General features: G+C 40.3%; 1 protein-coding gene across 4 annotated transcripts in view; it reads right to left on the bottom strand.

Annotated features, from left to right (window-relative positions):
- Positions 1 to 976: 976 nt before the first annotated feature.
- The window catches only part of LOC143040965 ((E3-independent) E2 ubiquitin-conjugating enzyme), a 68,278-nt gene continuing 46,487 nt past the window's right edge, over positions 977 to 22,767 (bottom strand). For 3 of the 4 annotated variants that reach the window (XM_076212403.1, XM_076212400.1, XM_076212401.1), the window contains 10 exons: positions 18,025 to 18,611; positions 16,055 to 16,209; positions 15,441 to 15,648; positions 13,915 to 13,962; positions 12,544 to 12,707; positions 12,010 to 12,177; positions 11,646 to 11,739; positions 5,625 to 5,826; positions 5,386 to 5,489; positions 977 to 1,226 (listed from right to left, as the gene is read on the bottom strand). In XM_076212403.1, coding sequence (XP_076068518.1) covers positions 979 to 1,226; positions 5,386 to 5,489; positions 5,625 to 5,826; positions 11,646 to 11,739; positions 12,010 to 12,177; positions 12,544 to 12,707; positions 13,915 to 13,962; positions 15,441 to 15,648; positions 16,055 to 16,209; positions 18,025 to 18,611 — 1,978 coding nt within the window. In that variant the 3' untranslated portion in view covers positions 977 to 978. The remainder of the gene's footprint in view (positions 1,227 to 5,385; positions 5,490 to 5,624; positions 5,827 to 11,645; positions 11,740 to 12,009; positions 12,178 to 12,543; positions 12,708 to 13,914; positions 13,963 to 15,440; positions 15,649 to 16,054; positions 16,210 to 18,024; positions 18,612 to 22,767) is intronic. The other variant, XM_076212404.1, reaches the window with a different exon arrangement.

The following is a 22,767-nucleotide window of genomic DNA, read 5'->3' as shown; positions in this document are numbered from 1 at the left end:
GAAAAAAAGTCATAAGCTTACATCTGTGTTTATGTACAGAATACTGCCTAATGGCCATGGTGTTTGTCATGTTTCTTCCACCCAAATATACGCAGGTGTCCGTTGAGTTACCCACACGTGATAAACAGGTAGACGACACAAGCGAGAACCTTGTCTCCAGCACCACACTTGACTTTGCAATCTTAAATACAGAATTATTGATAAAGTGAGTAACAGCACACAACTGACAGTTCTAATCCAACTTGTCTTAAAACTGCAAATAGTTGACAGAGCTGTGACAATAATAAAGTAGAGGCACTGATACGCTTTCAAAAGTTGATGCAAAACAACCAAAAGAGGTGGTTGAGCACTTGGGTTCCTCACAATAATGGATTTAACTTTAGACAATAAAGCTTGTAAAATCCATAGGATTATATTCTTGTGGCTCAGTACTACATTTTCACTCAAATTCCAATCATGAAATAATCTGGGAGTGGTAATTCTCCAATAACAGGAATGTGGACTTGTATTACGTGGCAACAAGCCTATTAATTTTCTGTAAAAGTATTGGTGCTTAGGGCTATCATACTTTTTGTGTACTGAACAACATTCAAGTGTGCTCCATTCAATCTCCTTTTTGCTTTCACAATCCACTATAACATTAAAACAGCAACTTGAGAGGCATTGGTTGAGTAGATAACAATTGTAATGAAATACGTAACAATGATAATCACAGTTATGACTGCAATAATAATGATGATAATTATAATAAAAATAATTGTAGTGATACTTATAATGATAAAAATAATAATGATGAAAATAATGACAGAAATAATAACAATAAGAATCATAATCATAACAACAACAACAGTGAAGGCAACACTTATTTATTTCTACTTGAGGATCACAAAAGTTCAAGCTCACTCTCAGATCCCATAATACTAATAATAACCTCTCAAAAACAACCAATTGATTAAAGAGTCTAGGAAAAGACACTAGCTACAAGATCTTGGGTTCTGACACTTCCTGGTTGGTAGTGAGGGTGGATGCTCCTCCAGTCACTGTTCCTCCTCTCACTGTACCTCCTTCACTTTTACCACCACCCTCGGCCCCTTTTGATGATCCTTCGGCAGAAACTCCCACCATTCCTAGGACTTCCTTGAAATGATGTAAAGTTTTGTGCAGAGTTAAGCAGAATCCCTTTGAGGCAGGTATCAAAGGAAATTCTGGGAGATTCTCCTCATTACCTGTGACAGAAAAATAAAATAAAATAGTTCTAGTGAGCAACTACATAGCACTATTATTATTACAAGAGGGGATGGGTGAGTTCAGAGTTTGGGAGTGTGGTGAGTAAGTTGTCTGGACTGGTGGGGGAGTAAGGCAGAGAAGGAACACCCCTGTCAGTAAGTAATAAGACAGATAAGTGTATGGTGTGTGGCAACATGCCTCCACTGCTGCAGTGTCCCCTGAACTCGTGTAGCTTTATTGTAAATAAAATTTGTAATCTTTGTCAAATCATTATATATATCAATTTTAGTCAATACTGTATATTGTAAATAATGTTGCCAAATTAAGGACAGCCCATGTAATGTAAAAATCATCTTTAGTGTGACATAATTGTATAGATTGTACAGAATTGTAAAATATTGATTGTGTGGTTTATGTGATGGTGGACGAGAATTTCAATTACAAGTCCTGAAGAGATTTAAACTTTCATTATTCCTTCACCTAAGGGCAATTCTCTCTACCATGATCTGGAAACCAACCACATCAGGTGGACTGGAGAGAAGTGTCTTCAAATATCATGGGGATGAACATGGAATTAGGATGGGAAATACAGGCTTTTATGAGTGCATCCAGGCCTAGAAGTGTGGAAAATATGAGGAAAATAAAAAACAGTTTGGTTCTTGGCATCGATGTGCATCTTGGCGTCTCAGTGTGGGAAGAGGAAAGGAGTCACAGCATAGAATATATTTGGGTGGAGATTATAGGCAACAATAAGAAACTTGTTATTGGTGTTATATATATATATATATATATATATATATATATATATATATATATATATATATATATATATATATATATATATATATATTTCCTAACCTTACCATTGAGCATACTGAACTACTAATTCAGGAAATTTACAGGGTGTCCCAGTACAAAAAGGCTGTGATCATAGGAGATTTTAACTATAGAAACATTGACTGGGAAATATTAGTAGATCAGGAAGCACATTTTCTAGATGTGGTACAAGATTTCCTTAAACAAATGATTACCAATCCTATGAGGGGAGAGAATACTCTGATTACCTTGTAACTAAAAATAAGGCTCTAACAAGAAACATAAAAGTGGGAGATAATCTAGGCTCAAGCGACCATCAAAAAATAAGATTTAATATTATACTGGAGGAATTAAGTAGTACAAATAACATTCTAGTACCTGATTTCTGGAGAGGCAATTTTGAAAAGCTGAGAAATTATTTGGGACAATTGACCACATGTGAGGCCAGCCCAGAAGATTGTGACAGGGTAGGTGCGTGGTCAGCCCGTATGTCATTAGCACAGTCGGGTGTCCAGACCAAGGTCGGGTCATGGAGGGTATGTGAACCCTGGGTGAGGTTACTCGCAAGTGTTAGGTCAACAGGAAGGAAAGTGATCTAGATGAAATGTATATAGCCTGGTTCAATTTTGAAAGTACGAAATAAATTTATTCCCCTCAAAACAAGGCCGAATACTAATACTCTCAAATGGATGACAGCCTGAAAAACAAAATCAGAAAAAAAAAGGGGGGCATTATGCCAGAATCAAAAACGGGGAAACGTACCTTAGATCCAATTATAATAATATAGCTTGACTAGTTAAAAAGAACATGCATGCAGCGAAACCTAACTACAAAATTACGGTTGCCAGACAAGTGAGATCCAATCCAAAGGGCTACTTTCATCTTTACAGAACAAAAAATATGGAAAGGATACGGCCAATTAAAAATGACAAAGATGTCATGTTAGATTCGGAGGAAAAAATAAGCGAGGTGTTTAATAAATATTTTTCATGGTATTTACAAAGGAGAGATTAGATATGGTATCTGGCTGCAACCTGATCTTCAGTGGTGATGAAGGAAGTAGACATCAGCATTAGAAAAGCAGAAGTAGTCAAATAGGTTGATAGACTTAAAGCTACAAAATCTCAGGATCCAGACGAAATTTTTCAGTGCTACGAGTGTGTAAATTTGAAATCTGTGACCAGTTAACAGAAATATTTAACAAGTTGGTAGACACTGATTTTGTACCTATTTCTTGGGGGCAGGAAAATGTTCCTGTTTCCAAATGGGGGTGATAAATTGTCTATGTACAACTACAGGCCAATCAGTTATAGGTAAAATGCTCGTATCAATAACAGCTAATAGAATCAGAGATCACATCGAGAGACATAATTTGATTCACGACTCCCAGCATGGGTTCACCAGGGGTAAGATATGTGTAATTAAAATCTTTGATCTTTTTACAGTAATATCAACAAGACATCAAAATAACAATGATAGTTATGATGTTATTTACCTTGACTTTAGCAAAGCATACAAGGTACCCCATTTGAGACTACTAAATAAATTCAAAGCCCATGGCATAGGAGGAAAAAAGTTAGAATGGATTAAAGCTTGGATCAGTGATAGAAAACAGTGGGTCACCATAAATGGTGTAAAATCCATATGAGGAGTACTATTAGAGGAGTTCCCCAGGGCTTGGTTTTTGGGTCCCTTATTTGTTATGTATATAAACAACTTGAATAATGGGATTATTAGTGATGTTAGTTTGTGGACACTAAAATAGGATGCCTAATTAGGTCAGAAGACACAGAGATAGAGCAAAAAGATCTTAATAAATTATTCACATGGTCAGTGAAATGGCAAATGGATATCTCAAAGTGCATTGTGTAAACATAGGTTTACAGAACCCAGAAAGCAGGTATACCTTAAATAACACCTTTTTAGCAAAAACTGTGTGAGAGACTTAGGTAATGGAGAGTCTTGACCTTAAAACAGTGCATTAGCACCAGAAATGGAGCTAACAGAGCATTAGGTTTCATTGCTAGGACCATTACGAACAAAAATGCAGAGGTAGTTATCAAACTCAAACTGGCATTATTTTGACCCATATCTACATGGTACAGTTTTGGTCTCTGTCCTTTAAAATGGATATCAATTCACTAGAATCAGTACAGAGAAGAATGACCAAAATAATACATGGACTCAAAATTTTACCTTATGAGAAGAGGCTTAAGCACCTTAATTTACATTCTCTGGAAAGACACAGAGTGCAGGGTGATCTAATAGAAGTGTTCAAGTGAATCAAGGGCTTTAACAAAGGGGATGCAGACAAGGTCATCATATTAAGACAAGGCAGGACTCACAGTAATGTATTTAAATTGGACTAATTTAGATTTAAGAACTGGGCAAGAAATTGTTTACCAATACAGAGGCCAATGAATGGAATAGCCTTAGTAACCATGTAGTGAGCGCTGAAACTATCGTTTGTTTTAAGAAAAGGTTAGATAACTTTATGGATGGGGATGACAGGTGGTAATGGACATGGAACTGCTGGTCTCTTGCAGTCTCCTTCATTCTTATGTTCTTATAACTGATTTAAATGAGTGTGTTAAGAGTATGGGAGGAATAAGTATTGAGGATCTCAAGGTCTTTTGGATTTTTTTTTTAAATGCATGCTTGATTTTTCCTTTGAATTCTATGATCTTTATGGGCAAGTGATTTGATGGCAGATCATAGGTGATTTCCCATGTTTGTGCTTGGAGTGAAGGGGAGAACATTGTCAGGCCTGGGGATACTTCTTGTTGGTTGTGTTGGTTAAGGTTGTTTAATGGGTTGCTTGCTGAATTTCAGTGTATCTACATTCTATTTATTTCCTCTCTGATCTGCTGTTTGTACAAGGTGTTTTGTGTCTGTGTGGTGGTCACATTTGGGGCAGTTTGAATCTGCAGCCAACATAGAATAGGCCAGGCTTGATTCAAACTGCCCCAGATGCAACCACTACATGAAAGACACAGAAAGTATCATACTACTATACCCCCACATGGACTATCCCCAGACAATACAATATCTCTTTTCCAAAAGACTTATGGTCCCACTCGAAGGTTGTTGCTGGTTTCCTGGAGGCTGTGGGTCTTCTGCACAAAAGACTAAGGGAAATGGATTGATTGATCTACGGTTTGTGTTCGTATCTCTGCTTTGACTATAGTAAAAATCAGCAACTACATGGCAATGAAATAAATCCAGCATGGCAATACATACATCCATACACCAAAAGGCCATTTTCCTCTTTAAAAGGTGGAAGGGTGTTGACGAGTCAAAGGATACACTAATCCTATACTCTTTCCACATGTCCATAATTACCTGAATTTATCTCTCTAAATGTCGTAGGTGTTGTGGGTGACAAAGGATGACTCTTGTTATATATTTCTGATATCTCCAGCCATTTCTCTAAACGCCTCACAAGCCTTTAAAACAAAAACGAAGAAAAGAGAAAAATTATTCTATATTACAAATTGTTTGCATGAAAAAAAATTACACTTCAATCATATTTATGCAAAGGATGGTAATCTAATGAAAGCTTAATCTGGAATTGTACTTACCTATATGCCTTCTTATGAAAATGATGAATTATTTCTTCCTTGAATATTTCTGGAGGCAATTTAATAAGTTTGGACATGGATTGAATAAGTTTAAGGACAACCATTTCGTTGTACATGCGTGAATTCTCCCGGCCTTGCTGAGTGCCTTTCTGCCGCTCATAGCCAGCTTCATTAAAGTATGGTTCATTGACTAGAATCAGACCTAGAAGAATGGCAAGGGAGGGTTTACAATTAACTGTAGATATGAGAAAATTTCATGGAATTTCAAGTACAGTAATAACAATAATTGTTGAAAAGTAACAAACTGTAAATAGCAAGCAATTACATTACATTTCAAAAAGTTTTTACAAAGGATTACAAAGGTGGAGCATACTGACAGGAGACCTTTTGGTCCATATCTAGGTCGGATGCGAAAAAAATCATAATAATGATAAACAAATAAATGAATAAATAAAAACTATAATAATGTAAATAATAAATAAAATAAATAAATGCATAGGTATAGTTACATAATAAACAGGTAAATAGTAAATAATAATACATACATGCACACATATACCAAGGCTTTTCCCCCCTTACAAGGGAGGTAGCCAAAAAGGAAAAGGCATAAAATCATTCCCACCCATTCAATCCCTAAATACACTCCACACCCCTCCACGCTCCCTCTTATCTTAGCACCTGCTGGATGACAGGTCATCCCTGCACCTTGTCCACTGCCCTGGATCAGAAGCAGTGTCACAAGACACAGCACATCCACAGCAAGGCCACTTCATTAAATCGGCGACCCCCGCTCTCCGTCCCCCCATGCATATAGATCAGTACTGGAACTGCCAACCATCATCGTCAAAAAAATTATACTTAAGTGTAAGCAGCAGGGACTAATTTTCTCTGAACTCCTGGTAATTTTCTTTTTTATATGTCCTAACAATATGGGTCAACTCTCTGAGATTATCATATTTACCATATCATAAATGTTTCAAACATAAGTACACATAGGAGAGGGTGGTCGGTGGAAGGGTGGTTGATAAGTTATTAATGGACTATGTAGTAATACCCAGAAAAAGGGTAGGAAGAGTTCTGAATGTCCATGCCCTTAGGGGAGAGAGTGGGCGAATATCAGATAATTTTTAGAGGGTAAGTTGAGAGTGAAGGTTAGATGGAGAAAGAGGAAAATGACAAAGTTAGAGAGGTGCTTTGAGCTGACAGAAGTGTGGGAGGGGGGTGAGGGATAGAGTAGGAGGAGGAGTTGAAAAAGAATGAAGATGTTACAAAGAGGAAGTGACAAGGTCTGCAAAGAGATGTGTGTGGAACAAGGGGGATGGGAGGGAATAGAAGGAAGGGAAGTGAATGTTGGAATGATGAAGTGAAGAAGGTAGTAGACAAGAAGAAGCAAGCATTCAGGTACTGGTTGCAAATTAGGATGAGAGAAAAATATGAGAGACAAAGAAAAAAAGAAAAGAAACAAAACAAAACATAAAGGAGGCAAAACGGAGAGCAGATGTAAAATGGGGGAGCAATACGACAGAAAAATTAGAAAGCAACAAATAGAGGTTTTTGAAGAAAATTAAGAAAGGGTAGGTGAGTCAAGCAGAGAAGAAAAGATAAAAGACACAGATGGAGAGATCTTAATGGAAGAGGAGGCGGTAAGGGGAAGATGGGTGGAGTATTTTTGAGAGCTGCTGAATGTGGAGGAGGAGAGAGAAGGAGTGATGGTAGCAGTCGGAAGGAATGCAGCAAGGCACAGCACATCCACAGCAGGGCCACTTTACTTACATGGTGACCCCCATCCCCCTTTCTGTCCCCTCATGGGGAAAATTGAAAATGTACACGAGGATAGGAAAGCTAAATCGAGTGGAAGATGCCAGAATGTGTGCAGAGATAAGAAAAAAGGCTATATCAAAAGATGTGATATAAAGTGCATTGAATGAGATGCAAGCTGGTAAGGAACCTGGGTTGGATAGTTGTTCTGGGGAATATCTGAAAAGTAGTTATAGTGGATTGGCTGGTATGATTCGTGTCTTGTAGGTCTTGTAAGTCTTGTTAAGTTCTGGTGTCAACACCATGGTCTATCTGGGGACACATAACTCCCATATCTCTCTGTCCAGGTCTCACAAATTGGAGCTAATCTGCAACTGAGTTTGTTGCTGCTTCTCACAAGGTTTGGCCATACAGGATTGGAGCCTCATCTGGGATGTTGGCCAGGAATTTGTCAAGCCTCCTATTGAAAGCCACTGTGCTGACTCCTGTTCTGCCCCATATCTCTCTTGGGAGACGGTTGAAGAGTCTGGAGTCAGCCCAGGTAAAGCTTTCCACATGGATCATCTTCAGTCACTGGGAGCAGCTCCTTATGGACCTTCTTTTGCAGGTCCTACAAAACCTGGGGTAGAGGGTGGAGTGCCGGAGGACTGGAGGAGTGCCTGTATAGTTCCACTTTACAAGGGAAAAGGGGACAAGTGTGAATGTAGTAGTTTCAGAGGGATTAGCTTGTTAAGTGTAGTTGGGAAAGCTTATGGGAGGGTCTTGATTGAGAGGATTAGGAGAGGAACAGAGGGAGTAATTGGTGAGAAACAGTGTGGATTTAGGACGAGCAGAGGTTGTGTAGATCAGATTTTTGTGGTAAGACAAATGTGAGAAAGCTATAGGAAAGGAGAAGAATGTTTTTTGGGCTTTTATGGATCTGGAAAAGGCTTACGACAGGGTAGATAGAAAGGCACTGTGGGAGGTTTTGCGGATATACGGGATAGGAGGAAAGTTTCTAGGAGCTGTCAAGAGTTTTTATGAGGGTAGTAGAGCTTGTGTCAGGATTAGAAATGGAGAGAGTGAGTGGTTCGAGGTAAAGGTGGGACTTCGTCAAGGATGCGTTATGTCGCCCTGGCTGTTCAACTTATACATGGATGGGGTAGTGTGAGAGGTAAATGCAAGGGTAGTGGGTCAGGGATTGGAGATGGTTAAAGAAAATGGAGAAAAGTGGGAGGTGAGCCAGCTGTTGTTTGCGGACAACACTGTGCTTGTGGCAGGATCGGAGGAGGGATTGAGGAAGTTGGTGACAGAGTTTGGGAGAGTATGTGATAGAAGAAAGCTAAAGATAAATGTGGGTAAAAGTAAGGTGATGAGATGTACAAGGGGTGAAAGTGGCAGTAGACTGGAAGTGAGCATAAAGGGAGAGCGACTGGAGGAAGTGGATAGTTTTAGATACTTGGGTGCAAATGTGGCAGGAAAAGGTGGAGTGAAGGTGGAGGTAGAATGTAGATTGAAGAGTGTAATGAGGAATAGATATTTGGGAATGGATGCTAAGAGGAGACTGTATGAAGGAGTGATTGTGCCAACAGCACTGTATGGGGCAGAAACATGGAACATAAGAGAGGAAGAGAGAAGGAGTTTGAATGTGTTTGAGATGAGGTGTCTGAGAAGTATGATGGGGGTTACTAGGCTAGAGTGAGGGAGAAATGAGGTGGTGAGGAGAACAGGGGTGGAAAGGGAGTTGGGAGATAGGGTTGATGAAAGAGTATTAGGATGGTTTGGACACATGGAAAGAATGAGTGAAGAAAGACTAGTAAAAGAGGTATGGAAGGCAGATGTGGAGGGACTGAACATGAGGGGACGTCCTAGGATGAGGTGGATGGATGGGGTGAAGGGGGCTTTGGGGAAGAGGGGAATGTCTGTTGAGGAAGGACGGGAGAGGACAGAAGACAGGGGTGAATGGAGAATGGTTGTATATGGATGATGATGTGATGCATGAGGTGGAATGGGCAGGGGGATGGGGGGTGAGGTAGTATGTGTGAGCAAAATTTGACGCAGCCCGAAGGGATTTCTCCCCGTCTTCTCCTTTTGTGCATGGGGGGACAGAGAGGGGGGTTGCCGATTTAATGAAGCAGCCTTGCTGTGGATGTGCTGTGTCTTGCAACACTGCTTCTGACCCTGGGCAGTGGACAAGGTGCAGGGATGACCCGTCATCCAGGAGGTGCTAAGATAAGAGGGAGGGTGGAGGGGTGTGGAGTGTATTCAGGGATGGAATGGGTGGGAATGATTTCATGCCTTTTCCTTTTTGGCTACCTCCCTTGTAAGGGGGGAAAAAGCCTTGGTATATGTATGTATGTTTCCTTTTGATACCATCTCTTCCTTTTTGTGATGAGTTTGGTGCTGTGTCCTCCAGAACTTTCCAGACATAAATCGCTATATAGCACTCTCTGCTGTGAAAAGAGCTTGAGGAGTTTTTGCCTCTCCCAGTATTTCAGGGAGTTCTTGACCAACCTCCTCATGAATACCTTCAAGACCTGCTCAAGTTCTAGTACCTACTGGCTTTGTGCAGAAACCATAGCTGACATACATACTCCAGCTTTGACACTACAAAGGTCTTCCACATACGTAGTAAGTGCTTGGACTTCCTTGGCTTAAAGATCCAGAGCATCCACCACTCAATTTAAGAGCAGCACTAGTGGTGTGGGTTATATGTGCTTTGAAGCCACAGTCATCACTCACGCACACCCTAACGTCTATCAACCTTTCCTTTGTATTTCTTCTGCTTCTGCTACGTACTGGTGCTCTTTTAGATTTTCATTTGTCCCATATCTTATCAGTTCAAAATTCTTGTATACTGCCTCCAGATCTTTTTGTAATTTTTTTGCAATCCTCTCTGGTTGCGATTTCTCAGGAAATCCTGGCATTATCCACGAACGAGGTGTGTCTACAGCAAGTGGAACTATGGATTGCAATAGTGCATGTATAGTTCTACTAAACATGGAAATCATACATACATACATATACCAAGGCTTTTCCCCCTTACAAGGGAGGTAGCCAAAAAGAAAAAGGCATAAAATCATTCCCACCCGTTCCATCCCTAAATACACTCCACTCCCCTCCACCCTCCCTCCCATCTTAGCACCTCCTGGATGACGGGTCATCCTTGCACCTTGTCCATGGAAATAGGAGACACAAATATAAGTCTAAATAAACACCAAAAGAGGACAGAGCCTTTATTTGTATGATATTTTGCTTGTTACAGTTTTATCAAGTCATGTACTTGATAAACTGTAAAAAGTCACTGTACTAATAGAGGCGGAGGTTGAGGGGATGGCAGTTCTAATCCTGCCTATGGCAAAGTTGAACCAAGGGCATGGTTCATTAAATTCCATGCAATAAAGTCCTCTGTGAGGGGCAACATCCAAGCCTTCCAATAGGGGGGAATTTGTGATATTAAACCATATCATAACCATATCATCAGCAATTGCAAGTTTCACACACAAATATAAGTGTAGTAGTTTTAGCAGGATCAACCTGTCAAGTGTAGACAGTAAGGGAGCAAGGAAACCTGTTAATTGAGAGGATTAGTTAGGAAAGAGGGTGCACAGATCAGATTTTTACATTATATGCCAAGAAATTTTTCACCAAACCCTAATAATGTTTTTTGGGTTTTTATAGATTTGGACAAACCATATGATAGGGTTGACTGAGCATTGATATGACATGTATTGCTAATGTTTGTGACAGCAAGGCAGATACATAAGAATTTTTTAGCATAAGGCTGTTTTTTTTTTTTTTTTTCTTTGTTTTTTTTCTTTTATGAATCTATAGAAGACTTATGACAGGGCTGACAGGAAGGCAATGATTTTTTTCTTCTTTTTCTTCTTCTAAAAGAATGCCTAGTTACTTATACAATGTGTCTTACCATTTGTCGCAACTTATGCTATGGTAAATATAGTACCCTATGAACAAGGTTGTCATCCCAGAGGTAAATCATGTGACTAGATTATCTCAGGTGGTGCTCTTTGACAAGACAGGTTCAAAGTCACTAGTACCAAGTAAATCCTAGTTTAACACATATCTCCAACAGCATCCCATAGTCTTGTGTCTAAAGTATTTATGTGCAACTTGAAAGCCTTGGTCAAGCCCCCAACTCTCATATCCAAACATCTAGACAGAGATCATAAAGGCCTTCATGATATTCTTGAAATTACTTTCTGTTCCATTCTTAACCTATTCTTCACTCTTTATTTACATGTAGAACATTCCAGAATTACTGACCTTGAATAGATATTATAACTTGAAGCAAATTACTTTGACTCGTCCATATTTCTGTTCCTTTGCCGCTCCAGGTTCCGAGCAATGACACACACACCTATGAGAACAACAGCAAGAAGCAACAATGTATATATATCAAAGGATCTTTTCCCCTTGTCAAAGGGTGGCTTAATAAAAAAATATCTACTTCATACACATTAAAACCCGTTTAACACTTCTCCCTCCTACCTAACCAGTGTGTAGATAAAAAGTCATCCCTACCTGTTACACTAATTAATGCTGGTACCTGTAAATTTAAGTTTCATTCTCTACATCTTAACACATTTGTCATCAAAGTACACAAGAAAGGCCTTGCTTCTCTACATACCTTTCCATCTTCATACAGATTTGGATTGAGCTTGTCAGAGCAGTAAGTTATATAGTGGCATAGAGGTGGAGCACGAGGGTAATCTGCTGATAATTGGAAATCAAAGAAGAAAAGGCCATCTTCATATGGAGTTCTTTCTGGACCTCGTATCATCACTGAATACAAATCCTATTGGGTTAAAAAGAAAATACAAGATTATACATTATTGAATAGTAATGCTATACTATGAAAGATATATATAAGTATACATTTATCTCTACACCAAAAGGCTTCTATAAAAGGTAGTCAGCTAAGGCAGGGTGGTGAGATAAACACCGAGAATCGTTGAAGTTTTATTAACTGACGTTTCGCTCTTAACAGAGCTTCTTCAGAGTGTACACTCTGAAGAAGCTCTGTTAAGAGCAAAATGTCAGTTAATAAAACTTCAACGATTCTCGGTGTTTATCTCACCACCCTGCCACTCATTTTGTCGTCCATTCCTCAATATATATATATATATATATATATATATATATATATGTCAGTTTTACTTACCATTCTATCCTCATAACCCCTCACCCAAATCCCTGAAGGCAAGGAACTACTAAGAAGTTTCATTTCTTTCTTTACAGTTCGGTAAAAGTTGGGCGGATCAGTGGGCTGGAACATTGTTAGCTTAAACTTGTGGCTGTCAGGTGCAGCTTCAAGTACTAAGAACCCTAGAAAAAATGAAAAGAAAACAGTATTACTACATAGTTTCACACTTACTGAAGAGATTTAAGACTGGCATGTCTTTCATAACCTATGGTCACCACTTTCATGTTAATGAATAGAATGTGAGGTATAACGAAAAAGAAATTGGTGATGCCCTGGGTTCAGCTGTACCTTCTGCTCATAAACATGTGCAAATGATCAGAGTCCCAACACTTTGTCTTTATGCTGCCCTAAATTCTCACTCAAAACAAATACACAACACCTCTTCACTGAGTGGCTTGTTGGATCATCCGGTGGTAAGTCGGGACTGCTCAAGGCTCTAGATTTTCAGCAATAGATAACCTGGTCAACAGATTGATTATACTATATTTCCAATTTCTTAATACACAAGAAATTTCTAGCCACAGTCTGAAATCCCCCATCAACACTCCTTCAAATTCAAAGTTCCTGCTCTTTACAGTACTGAAATTCAGAATTCCTGCTCTATATAGTACTATGTCCACATTTTTTTTTTTTTTTCTTCTTCTCTCCAGGGAGCCAATAAAGTCTGGTTCCTTGGTAAGCAGCAAAAAATAAAATCTCATTGAAGTGTCATTTCCTCTTACCTGAGTCAGATCTTTTATCAATTAGGTTATCTGCTACATCCAATATTATTTGTTGCAATATCTATTTCCCCAGCAATCTTCATGAACACACTTCCCATTTCTCCCAGCAGACCTCTTTGTAATTAAAGTCTCCCACAAAGCCTTTGTTTTCTCTTTAGTCAATGGATTTTCTTAGGAGAATAAACAAGTCTAACATTTTCTGGCAATCTGCTTCATTCCCTTCCTTGTCTTTGGGGAGGAGAATGTATTTGACCATGACGTCTCCTCTATCTGGTTCTCCAACTTTTAATTTTCAAATTTCATGCTACAACCTTGTCCTCACTCAAATTTATTTTTTCCACTGTTAAGTTGTTTCTCACATTATTCATCCCCCTCTATTTTATCCTCCCTGCCTTACCTCCTGAGGGCGTATTTAACAATCCCTAGCTGTAGATCACACACCTTAAAAGCTTAATCACAACCACCATACTTCTCGGATACAATTCAATTTCTACTTTCTGCCTCCTTTAAATTCTAAGTCTCTACCCCATACAAAGTCATAGGCACACTCATCCCTTCATATAATGTTTTCTTTGCATACAGTATAAAAATAACAAATGTGTCTTACCATCAGGTTCAGAATTAATTGTTGTGTTCTTCGCGTTAGAAGCAGGACCTAAAACAGAGAGAAAAAAAGAGAGTTAACTCTTACGTTGATCCATCAAGACTTTCTAAACTTACAACAAAATATATATTAAAAAAAAAGTCACTATACTGGTAACTGGAATGATACAACACAAATTATTATTGACTATCTCTGTGGCTTATACAAGTTTTAAATTATTGGTTTGGTACATATGAAAACAAAATTCTCCCTCCTCTTAACTCATTATATAAGATGGCCACCTTTCCAATGAACAAAATCACAAGGTATGTCATAAAGTGAAAGATTAATGAGGTTATAGAAACAAGCTACTGCTTTGGTATCATCTGCAACATGAGTCGCAATGCCTTGGGGGCTGTGCTTCCTGATGGAGGTGAGGGTATGGAAGGGTTTTAACAATTGTATACAGTGAGACCTCTCATTAACGGATGTTAATTAGCTGAGTTTGCGGTGTTTTCACTGTGTTTTCGAGTGTTTTTGGGTGGCATAGTGATTGCACGCACTAAACAACAGCAACAAAAACACAGCTAATTAACGTCCATTAATGAGAGGTCTCAGTGTATATGTGAAATGGAAGTTCACTGGCTGAGCGGGTTAGGGAGTCGTTACTTGCGGCGAAGGTCAAGAAGATGGTGGTTCGAATCTTGCCACCAGTGAAGTTAAACCAAGGGCATGGTTCATTAAATTCCACACTACAAAGTCCTCTGTGAGGGGCATCGTCCTAGCCTTCCGATGGGAGGAGTTTGTGACGTTAAACCAAATCAAATCACATATGTGAAATGATTCATTATAGTGTTCACCCAGCAGGACCACAACATGCTGGGACCCATCATGGTCCCTCCTCTTCATTTTGGAGGAAACTGATACATACATACATACACCAAATGCTTTTTCCCCCTTACATGGGGGGATAGCCAAAAAGAAAAAGGCATAGAAACCACTCCCACCCATTCCATTCCCTACATATTCCACTCCCCTCCACCCTCCTCTTATCTTGGCACCTCCTGGATGACAGGTCATCCCTGCATCCTGTCCATTGCCCTGGGTCAGAGTCAGTGTTGCAAGACAATGATACCGGGATTAAAAATGTTTACACAGTGGATCAATCAATCAATCTGTTGCTCTTGGTCTCTCTTGTATAAGATCGCCTTCAGTGGATATATACCAGATGAGACACAACAGCCTTAAACTATCAGGACAGATTTCATCTAAAAGCAGGTGGGATAACTTGACTGTGTTGTTATTTTCGTCCATTTCTTTGTTAATGACTAGTAACATAAAGAAGAGAACATTCTCTATTCAATAGCAATATTTTACCAGAAAAGGGGGAAAGAAAAATACCTGAAGTTGAACAAGACTGCACCTCCACACCTCAGTGGCCCTCAGAAAAATAACATAAATCCACATACAAAGGATTACAAAGGTGGAGCACGCCAACAGGAGACCTTATGGTCCATACATGTAACAAATAAATCATATCAGGTACAAACCTTCTACTGGGCTTGTAAGGACTTCATTGGGTACTGACGCAGCTGCATTCGGTACATTTGTCTCCTTTGATATAGGAAGAGCACTGGCTCCCTGGTCTTCCCATGCACCCTTTGACTCCTCACTTGCTGGTGTGTTTTGGTTTATTTTGTCATCACAAACACATACTGGAATGTTTTCTTTATTCTCCACCAGGATTCCTTCATTATCCTGTAAAAAAAATTTGGTTTTCATGCCATGTACAATATTTAAGAAATATGGGACTTTGCTCAAGACATAAAGAGATAATAAAAAGCATATACATATAATGGGTATTCTCCATTAAACTCCCTGCTAAAAAAAAATCTTACGTTTCTTTATGCAAGTTACACTTCGACAATACTGAGTATCTTATGCACCAATCCTATGGTTGTTACTGGTTACCCAAGAGCTGTGGGTCTCTTAAAAGAGAGCTCTGGGGCAATGGGGTGACTGCATGTATGTGTTGCAATGTTTTTGGAAGTGTGTGAAGATGTGTGATGGCTTCACCTCCAATTTCTTGTGCTGGTGAGTGTGGTGCATCTTCACTTCAACTAATGGTATCAAGAGACATGAACAGCTTCAATCTACTACATACCTGACAAGCTTGCATGAGACTCATGTCAAAATGTCCACCATATCGCAGCACTACCTCTTCATAGGTTTTCAGCAGTTGGGCTTTCATTAACGAACATAACTGTGCACACATGTGCGACGTTTTTATTTCTTCCGAAACCACATTACTGCTGCTGTCTGCAAAACATACACACTATTAAAAGAGCTGCAGCCTACATCGACAAATGAATCATATTCTTTGAGTATTTATACCACTGAAATAAATAATTTCATGGACTGAATTGTGGTATTTCAAGAGTGAAGCTCTCAGAAAAAATCTTCTACTCTTTTACTATTCTGTCCTCGTATTCAATGTCTCCACTTCCATCTTTCTAAGAAATCATCTGTTGTCTGTGCTGGACCTGTTGAATACCTTTACATACATTCCGAAGACCTGTTCCCTTTGTATTGGTGGGAGCACTGGACTAGTTTAAAGGGCCATTTACACGGTCTAACAGTTTGACAAACCCAGTTTGTCAAACAAGTGTTTGAAGTGATGTTTGACCATGTAAATAGGGTATTTGGTTGTAAAACACGTTCGACAAATGTGTTTGATGACCAAATACCTCATTCACACAGTCAAACATCACTTCAAACACTTGTCAGACAAACCGGGTTTGTCAAACTGTTAGACCGTGTAAATGGCCTTTAAGTACACACCTACTACTACATGCACATTAGAACCCATTCAAGACCCCTTTTCCATCTCACAGCCTCATGGATAAGGAGTTGTCTCCTTTCTCGGCTGCACTGCTCAAGTTGAAGGGAATGCAGCGTAACACAGCACTTCCACAACATGGCCTGATAGCCGCAGCTGGTTTACCGCAACTACTACATTATATGGTGACCCCCTCCCTTTCCTCATCCACTCAAAAATTTAACAGAGCAGATGAGAGAAAAAAATAATATCCCTTCAACTATGTCATCCTTTCATCCATTTACTATTTTCCCCTATTCACTTCTAACTTTTGTACTCTCTCTTCCTTGTTCCATGCATTCCTCATGCATCCAATGCCCTCTTCACCATCCCACATCTTTCTTAGCCTTCCTCAAATTCACTCCATCCACTTCTGATTTGTACACTCTTTGCTATTCTTTATTTGTCCATTCTTTCAATATGCCCAAAGTACCTCAGCACTCGTTAATACATCCTATCTGACTGCTCTCTTTCCATCCCCAATTATCTGCCTTACCTCCACATTTCTCATTCAACCCATCCTTGTATAGTAAGTCCTTGTTATACAGTACACATGCATTCCTGAAAACCTTACCACAAATTGAAATTACTGTATACCAAACCCATTATAACATGTAATAATAGGATATGGCAGATGTACCTTCTCCCTGCTCTCTCCTCTTCAAAATATCTAGCGGATACCGTATCTGTGAATTTTTCTCACCGTAAATAGAATCGAGGTTAGTAATTACCAAATACCGTAACTGTGAATTTACCGGATAAAGAATTACCGTATAAGAAGGACTCACTTACAAGGAGGACTCACTGTAAGACCTACCATACTTTTGAAATACTTCATCTCAAACCTGTTTAAGATCTTCCTTTCTGCTTCCCTTAGATTCCAAGTCTCTTCCATACAGTGCCATGGGTTCAATCACTCCAAACAAACATGTTATTTATCACCAGATATCTTCTCATAACATTTTTCATTCCACCCAAAGTTATTTTGAGGTCACCATTTTTTACCAGGCCTATAGAATGACCCCCTTTTTTTGTGTAATATTTTTTTTGTTTCAAGTGTCATCTTGTATATTTAAGTCTAAAGTAACAAGTAATCCTAAGTCTTACCTTTCTACATCCACTTCCAAAGTTACTACTATGTCTCGCATCTTCCCAAGCTTTCCAGATAACTGGAAGTATGCACTGTAATTCACCAGTTCAACAGAGCCTCAGCTTCCTCTCTACCTCATGCTTCGGCAATCACTCCTCCACCTTACCTTTTAAATCATTGCAACTCTTGGAGTCCTTCATTCTTGTTGGATCGATAGTGGTCTTGTCGTGCAAGGTCATGTCCGACTCACTCATACGCTTGTGTTTCAGGCTTTCACTCCCTTTGCTCCTCACACATTCAGGTTTCTCATTTCTGCTTTGCTTCACACTGGAATTAAAGCTGGAGTTGGTTGGAGTTATCGTTGAGTTAAAGCTTAAATTTGCCAGGTTCTCAGATAGTGTGGAAGAGCTGTGTAGAATTGCATCTTTGGGATTCAGCATATTGTTCATTTTGGTACCATCTTTGGTTGTGGGTGCTTTATTCACTATCTCAGGGTTACCATTCTCGCCCTCCCCACCACTGTTTGCTCCCCCAATGACCAGGAAGTTGTTACATAACCCGTCCACATCCGAAGTAGATGACAACCTGCACATCTGCATCTGCTCTGGTTCTGAAGATGACGAGAAGAGTCGATTGATTTGCTCTGTGACGCGTTGTGCTGTGGACGCTCTACCACGTTCTCTCACCTTCTCTATGAGACCCTGGAAGTTGCTTTCATGGAAGAAACTTGTACCCATCAACTTGTCCATGTACCTGGTGAGTAGCACAAAGAGAAGAGAAAATTAGAATAGTACAAAGACTTGTATGAATTATGAAACTATACTCTGAAATTAGAGGGAGGTTGGAGTGTATTTAGGGATGGAATGGGTGGGAATGGTTTTATGCCTTTTTTTTTTTGGCTACCTCCCCTGTAAGGGAGTAAAAGCCTTGGTATATGTATGTATGTATACTCTGAAATGAGCAAAGATGGCATTAGTTTTAATGACATACAGACTACCATCACATATATTATGGGGGAGTTTGGGAGGGTAGTATGCGAGAGGAATAATAACAATAATTGTTGCATCCAGTTCCTATCTATATACCAAGGATTTCTTCCTCTTTACAAAGGAGGTGGACCAGTCAAGACCACTCCCATCCACCACTCATTTCCCTTTCATCTTAGCTCCTCGTGGATGAAGGGTCATCCCTCTCTCATGCCCACTGCCTGGGTCAGAACCAATGCAGCAAGACACAGTACATCCACAGCAAGTTCGCTTCACTTAATCGGCAACCCCTCCTCTCCATCCCCTCATGCAGAAAATAGAGAAGATAGGGAGAAATCCCTTTGGGCTATGTCAAAATATCATCCACACACAACCACTCCCCACTCCCCCACAATCCTCTGCCCCCTCCCTTCCATGCTCGACACTGAAAAAAGAGAAAAGGTGGTTGAAAATCCCTTCAAGATGTATCAAAGTATCATCCATACTGAGCTATTCTCCATTGACCCCTATCTCCTGCCTACTCCCTTCTTTGCTCAACAGACAATCCCCTCTTGCTCAAGGCCCTTTCACACTATCCAATCTCACCCTAAGTCATCCCCTCAAGTTCACTCCTTCCACCTCTGCCTTCCACACCTCTTTTGCTAATCTTTCTTCACTCATTCTCTCCATGTGTCCAAACCATCCTAATAATCTTTCATAAGCCCTATCTACCATCTCCTTTTCCACCTACACTCTCCTCCTCATCTCATTTCTCACTCGATCCAGCCTTGTAACCCCTATCTTACTTCTCAGACATTTCATCTCCAACATTTAAACTTCTCCTTTCTGCTTCTCTCAGACTCCAAGTCTCCACCCCATACAGTGTTGTCAACACAATCACCCCTTAATGTAATCTTTACTTTGCATCCATTCCCAGATTCCTATTTCTCATGACACTGTTCAATCTACCAAGACTTCCTTCCTCACTCTATAGTATACTTCCATCCCCAATACTCCATTTCCTGCCACCAATCATTCCCTCTGTTCTTCTAATCCTCTCAATTAAAACCCTCCCATAAGCCTTCTCAACTACACTCAACAAAATGATCCCTCTAAAACTACTACAATCACATTTGTCCCTTTTCTTTTGTAAAATTGAATTACATACTCCTTCAGGAAGGCATTGTGGGAGGTACTGCAGATATATGGGATAGGAGGAAAGCTTAGTAACCATGTAGTATGTGCTGAAGCTATCAGTTGTTTTAAGAAATGATTAGACAACTTTATGGATGGAGATGACAGGTGGTGACGGGTAGGGAGCTGCCTTGTGTAGCCCTTATGGTCTCTTGCAGTCTCCCTCATTCTTATGTTCAGCACTATCCCTTCCCATCTCATCCACAGTTGTCCCCTCAAGTTCGCTCCATCCACCACTGCCTTCCACACTTCTTTTACTGATCTGTATTCACTCATTCTTTCCATGTGCCAAACCATACCAATAATCTTTCACCAGCCTTATCTGCCTGCTCCCTTTCCACCCCTACTCTCCTCTTCCCAGACCCTCTTATGCCTTTACTTTTTTGTTTAGGAATGTCCCCTGTGGGGCTACAAGGAGAAGGATGCCTAGTCCCACTCCCCATCCCTTTCTTCTCGCCTCTTACTATCCAAGTGGGAATACTTGGTGGCAGTATTCTTTTCCCCCACCACAGGGGACAAAGTTTGGGAGAGTACGTGATAGAAGAAAGCTAAAGATAAATGTGGGTAAAAGTAAGGTGATGAGATGTACAATGGGTGAAAGTGGCAGTAGACTGGAAGTGAGCATTAAGGGAGAGCGACTGGAGGAAGTGGATAGTTTTAGATACTTGGGTGCAAATGTGGCAGGAAAAGGTGGAGTGAAGGTGGAGGTAGAATGTAGATTGAGAGAAGCGAGTAAATGCTTTTGTGGATTAAAGAGTGTAATGAGGAATAGACATTTGGGAATGGATGCTAAGAGGAGACTGTATGAAGGAGTGATTGTGCCAACAGCACTGTATGGGACAGAAACATGGAACATAAGAGAGGAAGAGAGAAGGAGTTTGAATGTGTTTGAGATGAGATGTCTGAGAAGTATGATAGGGGTTACTAGGCTGGATAGACTGAGAAACGAGGAGGCGAGGAGAAGAACGGGGGAGTTGGGAGATAGGGTTGATGAAAGAGTATTAGGATGGAAAGAATGAGTGAAGAAAGACTAGTAAAAGAGGTGTGGAAGGCAAAAGTGGAAGGAGTGCACATGAGGGGACATCCTAGGATGAGGTGGATGGATGGTTGAAGGGGGCTTTGGGGAAGAGGGGAATGTCTGTTGAGGAAGGACGGGAGAGGACAGAAGACAGGGTGAATGGAGAATGGTTGTATATGGATGATGTTGTGATGCATGAGGTGGAATGGGCGGGGGGATGGGGGGTGAGGTAGTATGTGTGAGCAAAATTTGACGCAGCCCAAAGGGATTTCTCCCCGACTACGCCTTTTATGCAATGGCGGGACGGAGAGGGGGGTCGCCGAGTTAATGAAGCGGCCTTCTTGTGGATGTGCTGTGTCTGGTGACACTGCCTCTGACCCAGGGCAGTGGACAAGGTGCAGGGATGACCCGTCATTCAGGAGGTGCTAAGATAAGAGGGAGGGTGGAGGGGTGTTGAGTGTATTCAGGGATGGAATGGGTGGGAATGATTTTATGCCTTTTTTCTTTTGGCTACCTCCCTTGTAAGGGGGAAAAAGCCTTGGTATATGTATGTATGTACTCTCCTCTTCACATCCTTTCTCACACTATCCAATCTTGTAACCCCCTACCATACTTCTCAGACACCTCATCTTAAACAACATTAAAACTTCTCTTTCCTTCCTCTCTTAACCTCTTCCATAAGATAACACCTACGTAGGCGTCATGAGGCACGAGTGGGTATACAAGGATGCCAGCACTGCCGTCCCAATTATATTTATTTTGTAGTTGTAGCGGAGTGAATCCCAAATTCTGTGAATGGGGTTGATTGCATTTTCTGTGTTTATTACTATGTAGTTGTATTATTATTATGTAGTTGTATTGGGAGACCTTAATGCTAGGGTAGGAAATGAACCAATAGACGGAGTGATTGGGAAGTATGGAGTTCCAGGTAAAAATCGTAGTGGAGAATTGATGGTGGAGATGTGTCTTGAAAGAGAGTTGATGATAGCAAATACAATGTTTAGGAAGAAAGTCAAGCATAAGTACACATGGGAGAGGGTGGTGGATGGAAGGGTGGCAGATAGAGCATTAATGGACTATATAGTGGTGACCAGGAGTATGGTAGGAAGAGTTAAGGATGTACATATTCTAAGGGGAGAGAGTGGGGGAATATCAGATCATTTTCTGGTGGAAGGTAAATTGAGAGTGGAGAATAGGTGGAGAAAGAGGAAAAGGGCAGAAGGTGAACTGCTTTGAGTGAACTGCTTAAATGAGAAAAAAAAAAAAAAAAAGGAGAATGAGTATAAGGAGAACCTGAGAGAGGAGCGGGAGTAAAGGATAGAGTAGAACTAGGAGTGGAGGAGGAATGGGGATGGTTCAAGGAGGGAATCATTAGGTTTGCAAAGATGGTGTGTGGAACAAGGAGGGCGGGAGGAAATAGAAGGGTAGTGAGTGGTGGGATGAGGAAGCAAAGAAAGGTGTAGAAGAGAGGAAACAGGCATTCATAGATTGGCTATATATTAGGACGAGGGAATCGTATGAGAGGTACAAAGTAGAGAGAAAGGAAGTTAAGCATAAGATAAAGGAAGCAAAGAGGAGAGCAGATGTGAAATGGGGTAAGAGTATGACAGAAAAGTTTGAAAGCAATGAAAAGATGTTTTGGAAAGAAATTAAAAGAGAAAAGTAGGTGAATCGAGTAGAGAAGAAAAGGTAAAAGGTGCAGATGGAGAGATGATAATGGAAAAGAAGGCAG

Source organism: Oratosquilla oratoria, chromosome 30 (assembly GCF_046742065.1).
Source record: "Oratosquilla oratoria isolate Oo_2021 chromosome 30, ASM4674206v1, whole genome shotgun sequence".
Lineage (NCBI taxonomy): Eukaryota > Metazoa > Arthropoda > Malacostraca > Stomatopoda > Squillidae > Oratosquilla > Oratosquilla oratoria.
This window is presented reverse-complemented; position numbering and strand designations above follow the sequence as displayed.